Genomic DNA, 9,050 nt, shown 5'->3' with positions numbered 1-9,050 from the left:
GCACCTGGCCTGTTTCCCATTCTTATTGCTTTTCAATCTTTCCTGCCTCTCTGAATTTCATCTGTGATCATTTTCTTTCTGCCTAAGGAAGTCCCATTAGTATTTTTTTTTTTGAGTGGTAGTCTGGTTGTTATAAATTCTCCATTTTTTCATCCTTGAAAAACACTTTTTCTAGCTATGGAATTCTCAGTAGGTAGTTCTATCTTTAAAGATACCATTCCATCATTATCTAGCTTCTACTGTTGCTGTAAGCAGTCTTGAAGGTAGTTTTATTTTCTCTGGCTGCTATTAAGATTTTTTTCATAGTCTTCAGTTATCTTAATTCACTCTGATGGATTCATATGTAGATTTATTTTTATTTATTCTTCTTGGGGTTGTAGGCCCTCTTGATTTCATGTGGTTAGCCTATTCTGGCAAAGTATCTGCTATTATCTCTCCAAATGTTTCTTCTGCCCGGTTCATCCCTACTCTACCCCTAAGATATTAATTAAACAAACACTGGAATTATTTGTGGATCCTTTATAGCCTTGTGGACCATACGGTTTCTGAGGAGCAGCATTAACATTACCTAGAAGCTTATTAAAATCAGAATGTGAGGCATTTCCAGGAACCTCCTCAATCACAATCTGCACTTAAACAAGATCTCCTTGTGATTCATATGCCCATTAAAATCCGAGAAACCCTAATCTATATCTCTTACCCTCTCTTCCACGTTTACCGCTTTTGGTATCCCTATGGTTAATTCTAGATAGTTTCTTCTGATTTCTCTTCCAGTTCACTAATTGTCCTTCATATTCTTAACTTTTTAATTGATGTATAACATACATATGGAAAACTGCACAAAACCTAAGTATAGAGTTGAATAAATTATTACAAAGCAAATATTCATGTCATCATCTAAGTTAAGAAATAGCATATTACTGGGAGCCTACAAGCTCCCCTTGCCCCTGCTCCAATCACTGCCTGATTCAACGATCTACCCTGCTATTAAATCCATCCACTGAGTTTGTAACCTGTTAGTGAATTTTCCTACTCTATAATAGATCTGTTATGGTTATTTTTTATAGCTTTAAGTTCTCTGCTGAAATTTCTCACCCTGAACATAGCAACTATAGGTTTCATAATGTCTGCATCTACTAACTAGAATACCTAAAGCCCCTGTGACTCTCTTTACATTGTCTTATCTCCTGATGTGCCTGGTTTTAAGCGTGGGTTGAATGTTTGATTTGAAAATGAAAATAATGTGAGGTGTAAGGTTCTGCTATCTTTCTCCAGAAAGTATTTTCACTTACTCCTACCAGGGGACCAGGGGTGTGAGCTGCAGCCTGTGCAAGGGCTGTTTTCCTAGTGGTCCACCCTTACCCTTCAGTTCCAACACTTGCTAATCTCACTCAATGTATGAGGACTCACAGGTTTCCCATCCTTGGTGGCCTTGCAATCCAACTTTTGTCCTTTAGGCTGTGAAAGGTCTGCTCAGCCTGTCAGCTGTCTTGGAGTAGATGTCTTCATGGAAAAACAGCCCCTAATGATAGGACTCATCACTTAGATTTTTGTCATCTCTTGAATCTTGCCCTAGAAATTATCCACTCTCTTTTTAGCTCTCTGATGTTATCAAGTAGATTTTATGTACATATTTCCTCCCTTAACTTTTTTAGTTGTCCTTCACAACTAATGTGAATTCCATGGTCTGTCATTCCCAGAGGAGAACTGTAGTTGTTTCTTCTTTATCTACACAGCATTTTCTCAAATTTCTCTGTAGATATTAATTATACTTATTCTAAAGTCTTTTTAACAACTATAAAGTTGTTTACATTAAATCTGTTTTATTAGGTCTTACTTTTTTTTCTTTGAGACAGGGTCTTGCTCTGTTGCCCAGGCTAGAGGGCAGTGGTGTGATCATAGCTCACTGCAGTCTTGAACTCCTGGGCAAGCCTCCCACCTCAACCTTCTGAGTAGCTGACTACAGGTGTGTGCCACCACACCTGGCTAATTTTTAAAAATAATTTTTTTTCTTTTTAAGAGATAGGGTCTTGCTCCGTCACCCAACCTGGAGTGCAGTGGCACGATCATAGCTCACTATGGCATAGAACTTTTGGGCTCAAGTAATCCTCCTGCCTCAGCCTCCTGAGTAGCTGGGACTACAGGTATGCACCACTGCACGCAGCTAATATTTTTTATTTTTTGTAGAGAGGGGGTCTCATGTTGCCCAGGCTGGTCTCAAACTCCTGGGTTCAAGAAATTCTCCTACCTTAGCCACCCAAAATGCTGGGATTACAGGCATGAGCCCTTGCATCTGGCTGGTCTTACTTTTTTGATCGCTAAGCTAAGTTCCTCTCCTTAACAGAATTAGTTTTGTTTAAATATTAAATTGTTCCTGGGTGTGCATGCTTTGGCAGCACATATACTAACATTAGAACAATACAGAGAAGATAGCATGGCCCCTGTGCAAGGATGACATGCAAATTTGTGAAGCGTTCCATATTTTAAAATAAATAAACAAATAAAAATAAGCAAATGAATTGCTCCTGGAGACTTCCAGTTCCAAAATGATGAAGTAGAAGCAAGCTGGCTTCGTATTCCCATCCACAAAAAACCAAAAACAAATACATAGCACTGAGATTATCACCAGCGATATCCCAGAACTCAAATATGAGACAATTCCCAGGGCTACACAGAAGTGAAAAACCTCCAAGCACATGGTAAAAGAATCAGATTTCCGTATATGAAATGCCCTTCCCCTCTCTCCTCATCTGCCCAGCACCAAGCATATGGTAAAAAACATTAACGTGCAAATAGAAAACACTTAAAAGTCTACAATCCACTGATAAAATTCAGTACACAGACAAACCCAGAATACTCTAATACTGTAATTGTGGTGCTCAATCCACTTATAACTCTACTATGAAGCCAAAAATATAAATCTATCCAACATAATAATAGCTATAGCAACCTATTAAAAGATAGGCAATATAAAAATATGTAAACTGAAACAAAGTCAAAATGTGGGGGTATGGAGTTAAAGCGTAGAGCTTTTTTCCGTTTTTTTCTTTGGGAATATTCTTTTCTTTATGATCTAAGATAAGTTTTCATCTATTTAAAATAAATTATTATACCGATAAGATGTTTTTTATAAGTTTCATGGTAACCACAATGCAAAAAATTACAACAGATTCACTAAAAATAAAAAGCAATGAATTAAAACACACTACCAGAGAAAGTCACTTAACTATTAATACAAAGGAAGACTAGAAGAAAGGGAGAAAGGAAGAAAAGAGTTATAAACAATCAGAAAACAAGCAACAAAATAACAGTAGTAAGTCCTTACTTATCAATAACAACACTGAATATAAATGAACTCAATTCTCCAACTGGAAGGCATGGAGTGGCCAAATGAATAAAGAAACAAGACCCAACTATATGCTCCCTATAAGAAACCCACCTGACCTATAAAGATACGTACAGACTGAAAATGGAGTGGGAAAAAGATATTCCATGCAACTGAAAACCAAAAAAGAACAGGAGTAGCTATACCTATATCAAATAAAAATAGATAGTAAAAAGAGACAAAGAAAGTCACTATATAATGATAAAGGGGTCAATTCAGCAAGAGGATATAACAATTATAAATATCTATATACCCAACTGTGGAGCACCAACTATATAAAGCAAACATCTGGAATACAATTTATAGTAGGGAACTTCAACACCTCACTCTCAGTAATGGACAGATCATCCAGACAGAAAATCAACTAAGAAACACTGGAGTTAATCTACACACTAGACCAAAGAGGCCTCACTGACATTTACTGAACAATTCACCCAACTGTTACAGAATACACATTGTTTTCATGAGCACATGGAACATCCAAAGCACAGGCAACCAAAGCTAAAATAGATAACTGGGATAACATCAAGCCAAAAAGTTTCTGTACAGCAAAGGAAACAATCAACAAAGTGAAGAGACAACCCACAAAATGGGAGGAAATATTTGTAAACTATCCATCTGATAAGGGATTTATAACCAGAATATATAAGGAGCTCAAACAACCCAATAGTAAAAATAGAATAATCTGATTAAAAATGGGCAAAAGATCTGAACAGACATTTCTCAAAAGATGACATACATATGGCTAACAGGTATATGAAAAAAAGCTCAACATCAGCAACCACCAAGGAAATGCAAATCAAAACCACAATGAGATATCATCTCGCTCCAGTTAAAATGACTTTTATCAAAAAGACAGGGAATAACAGATGCCAGCAAGGATGCTGAGAAAGGGGAACCCTCATACAGTGTTGGCAGGAAGTTCAATTACTACAACCACCATAGAAAATGGTATGGAGATTCCTCAAAAAACTAAAAATAGAACTACCACATGATCCAAGAATTCCACTACTGCGTATATATCCAAAAGAAAGGAAATCAGTATATCAAAGAGATATCTACACTCCCATGTTTATTGTAGCACTTTTTGCAACAGCCAAAATAAAAAATCAACCTAGCCAGGAACAGTGGCTCATGCTTGTAATCCCAGCCTTCAGGAAGCCAAGGTGGGAAGATCACTTGAGGCCAGGAGTTTGAGACCAGCCTAGGTGACACAGCAAGTCCCCATCTCAACAAAAAATAAAAGAAAAAAGAAAAAAACTCAGCCTAAGTACCCATCAACAGGTGAATGGATAAAGAAAATGTGATGTATATACATAATAGAATATTACTCAACCATAAAAAAAGAATGAAACCCTGTCTTTGTAGCAACATAGATGGAACTGGAGGTAATTATATTAAGTAAAATAAGCTAAGCACAGAAATGACAAATATCGTATGTTCTCACTCATATATGGGAGCTAAAAAAGTAGATCACACGAAGATAGAGAGTAGACTGGTGGTTACCAGAGGTGGGAGGAGTGGCAGAGTTAATGAAGAGAGTTTGATTAATCAGTACAAATATACAGTTTGACAGAAGAAATAAGACATAGTATTTGATAGATCAGTAGGATGACTATCATTTACAATAATCTATTGCATATTTTAAAATAGCTAGAAGAGAATAATTTGAATGTTTCTAGCATAAAGAAAAGATAAATAGGGCCGGGCATGGTGGCTCACGCCTGTAATCCTAGCACTCTGGGAGGCCAAGGCGGGAGGATCGCTCGAGCTTAGGAGTTCGAGACCAGACTGAGCAAGAGCGAAACCCTGTCTCTACTAAAAATAGAAAACATTAGCCAGGTGTGGTGGTGAGTTCCTGTAGTCTGGGCTACTTGGGAGGCTGAGGCAGGAGGGTCACCTGAGCCAAGGAGTTTGAAGTTGCCATGAGCTAGGCTGACATCACAGCACTCTAGCCTGGGCAACAGAGCAAGACTCTGTCTCAAAAAAAAAAAAAGAAAGAAAAGAAAAGATAAATATTTAAGGTGAGGGATACTTCAATTATACTGATTTGATCTTTATAAATTACATGAATGTATTAAATTATCACATGTGCCTCAAAAACATATTTAGGTATCAATAAAAAATTGTTCCTGGATGTCTAATCATTTTTTTATTTGGGAATACTAGCTTGCCCACACTTTCAAATACCCCTTTCCCCCACAAGTGGATGATACCAGCTCCAATCGAGAGCTGCTTCCTCAATTTCTCACCTTAACTACCACCTCCATTGTGTTTTTCCCTGCTCAAATCTCTCCAATGCCTAAGAACCATCTCTAAACTATTGCCTGGGCTATCGAAGGCCTTCACTGTCTTGGGCAAATGCTCACATCCTGTCAAACATCACTCAGTTTTTCCTGAGTTAGACGTTAGCAAGGACTTGAGAAACAGGAATGAAGGATAGGAATGCAGCTGTAAGAAAAAATTGCAGGTAGAACAGACTATAAGCAAGGGTCAGGAAGCAGGGGGCAAAAGCACAGAGCAAAAAACCCTAGTGCACAGATCTCAAGTGACAGAAAAGGAGATGCTACAGAGATGGGCTATGGAGACAGGCTGCTGCCACGTGCTAGAATCAAAGGCCAGGACAAGGAGTCTGCACGTCACATGGCAGGCAAGGGGTTGGGGATCTGAGTAGGAGAGTGACATGGTCTGCCATGTAGAGGGCCTGGCTTGAGGCTCCATCCACCGTGGTGGTCATGGCGCCAGTGTCCACAGACCCTGGAGATAGTCAGGACCTTCAGAGGCTCCTGAGAGTTGGGTCACTCACCAGCAAGAATGGGCCCTCAGGATGGTCACAGGCCTCCAACGCAGATGAGTGTGTCGGCAGGCAGAAGGAGGCCAGCTCGCACCCATTCTCTGCCTTCCATGATTTGATCAATCCTCGCTTGTCCACGGTGACAACCAGCTGCAGCTGAGGGTAGGCCACCAAATTCACCAGAGCAGCAGGCTGTAGAAGGCTTGACCAGATCTCCGTGCCCTGGGCAACAATGAAAGTAACATAACAACAGACATAGGGATCCACTGATTTCATAAACATGTATTACTTTCATGCATTCAACCAACACCCATTTGTATGTGCCTACTCTGTACCAGGCTCCACAGTACATGCCCACAACACACAGGTGCAAGGGCACGATCCCACCCTACAGCATAGTAGGTAAGACAACAGAGGAAAGACAGGAGTGTCCAAGATGTAAGAAGCACAGTGACTTAGCTGGGCTGGCTGGAAAGACCTCCTGAAGGCTGGACAGCACTCACCAGGGAGACTCAGGGTGGGGGTCTGCCATGCACAATCGCATGTCCAAACCACTCTCGGCAGTGACCCAGGGCTCAACTGAAGGAGAAGGAAGGCACAGGCTAGACAGGGGCCTTGAAGCAACACTGCCACACCATGCTCAGCAGCCTGGGCTGCGCACTGCTGCTTGCTGCTCAGTCTACACACAACGTTCACGGGTATCATCTCACGCAATTCTCACAGTAACCTGGTTTTACTGATAAGTAAATTCAGGCTTGTGGATGTGAAAAACGCAGTTTATGCTGCACAGACAGCAGCTGCCCTGCTTGGAACACCTCTTCCTTCTCTGGGCCCAGTTCTGGCCAAGGTCTAACCACATACACAGTCCACCGATCCAGAGGAAAACAACTGCCCCAAACTAGGTCTATTCCATGGCTCTCCTGGGATTTTGAAAATTGGAACGAAGAGGTAAAGAGCCCGGTGCCGCCGGGCCCATGCCGCACTGGGACAGGGCGTAAGGGGCGAATCCACTGATGGCTGCGCCCGAGTGTCCAGGCCTGCCCGGTTAGCTTTCCTTCCATTTGGGGTTATTATGACCTCTTTTTCACGTTTTATCAATTTTAGCATTATCTCTATCTTTTTTCCAATCATGAGATCTTGGTTTTCTTCTATTAGTTTCTTTTTCCCCCTCAGTTGATTTCTATGGCTTAAACAGCTAACATGACTATCGCTTGTACTGTACAGACCTCGGCACCAGGGACTGGGCTGACGGCGAATGACTCTCAGAGAAATACAGAATATTTACAAGCGGTTAGTGATACTGAAATGGGCAAAAAAGCAGTGATACTGAACGCTAAAACATGCCAGTCTAATTCCTGCCAGTCTTCCCTAGTATGTGGAATCTGGGGGCCAACACTTCCACTCGCACCAGATACTGTGAAGCTAGGAAGAGGCAAGCTCAAGCCCTAGAATTCTCCAGAGGTCAGAGAACAAAATAGTGTGGGAAGCCATGTCAGAAATCAATACAGATAATTGGTCAAAATGTGGAGTTGAATATAACATAGAAAATTAAGCAATTTTTTTTTTTAAAAATAATAACTTTATGGAAAGCAAAAGGTAATGGGAGAGGAGGAAGGAATGGTAATGAAAGTTTACCTCCCGGCTCAGCTGTGAAGAGCATTTAAACAATTATAATAATATAAACAATAAATGTTGGCCTAAACAAAATCAGTGTAATTATTTTGGGACAGGAAGGTTAAACCTGTGTGGAGGGCAGAACAGGAAAGAGCTAAATCACTCATCACAGAACTCAACAGATGCCTAATAATTAGATGCCTAATTATCCCTTTGGGAACATTGTTTCCTCTGGGGAAGCAGCAGTGTGGCATGACTGGTTTTTAAAAACAATCCTTTTAGAACTTTGACCTTTAACTACGTACCACTAGAATGTCAGCCGCACCCCAATTTCTACCATCCTTCTGTAGAGTGACTGCAAACCGTTGCCATGCTTTTAGTTATATTCCTCAAAAAAAAAAATTGTCATGAATTTTACAAATAAACAAATATTTTAAAAATATATTCATGAATATAGATCCAAAAAATTTTTAAATAAATTATTGGCAAACTGAACCATACTGGGTATATAAAAACACTGACAGACTAGAGAGAATGAGAAAGGACTACACACCACAGCCAGAAAGAGGATGAGACAACCACAGCCAACAATGGGCAGGTTTGAGGCAACACATTTGAAAATTTAGAAGGAATGATAGTTTTCTAGCAAAATAGAAGTGATTCAACTTGACTCAAGAAAAGATAAAAACCTGGACAGAAGAGAAGTTACAGGAGAGACTGAAAAGACTGGTAGAGGTCACTCATGACAGAGAAAAAGGTCTGGATCACAAGTGAGTTCAATCCACCTTTTAGAAATGCTTCATTCCCACATTTGTTCTCATTACAGTTCCAGGACCACCCACATATACCCAAATCCAGACATACTCAAGTCCCATGGTTGGCCCTGTGGAACCCATGTATACAAAGGCAGCCCTCGATATATGCGGGTTTCACATCCCATGAATACTGTGGGTATTTTTGTTTGTTTGTTTGTTTGTTTTTTGAGACAGAGTCTGGCTCTGTTGCCCTGGCTAGAGTGCCGTGCCGACAGCCAGGCTCACAGCAACCTCAAACTCCTGGCTCAAGCGATCCTCCTGCCTCAGCCTCCCCAGTAGCTGGGACTACAGGCATGCGCCACCATGCCCGGCTAATTTTTTTCTATATATATTTTTAGTTGTCCAAATAATTTATTTCTATTTTTAGTAGAGACGGGGTCTCACTCTTGCTCAGGCTGGTCTTGAACTCCTGACCTTGAGCGATCCACGAGCCTCGGCCTCC

General features: G+C 40.6%; 1 protein-coding gene across 1 annotated transcript in view; it reads right to left on the bottom strand.

Annotated features, from left to right (window-relative positions):
* Positions 1–9,050, bottom strand: part of LOC105806820 (F-box/WD repeat-containing protein 12-like) — a 31,821-nt gene that overhangs the window by 6,027 nt on the left and 16,744 nt on the right. Inside the window, exon 5 of the mRNA XM_012640023.1 lies at positions 6,192–6,401. Within this exon, the coding sequence (XP_012495477.1) occupies positions 6,192–6,401 (210 nt within the window). The remainder of the gene's footprint in view (positions 1–6,191; positions 6,402–9,050) is intronic.

The sequence above is a fragment of the Propithecus coquereli genome, unplaced genomic scaffold (assembly GCF_000956105.1).
Source record: "Propithecus coquereli isolate 6110/MARCELLA unplaced genomic scaffold, Pcoq_1.0 Scaffold147, whole genome shotgun sequence".
Classification (NCBI taxonomy): domain Eukaryota; kingdom Metazoa; phylum Chordata; class Mammalia; order Primates; family Indriidae; genus Propithecus; species Propithecus coquereli.
The sequence above is the reverse complement of the archived record's forward strand: the minus strand, read 5'-3'. Positions and strand labels throughout refer to the sequence as shown.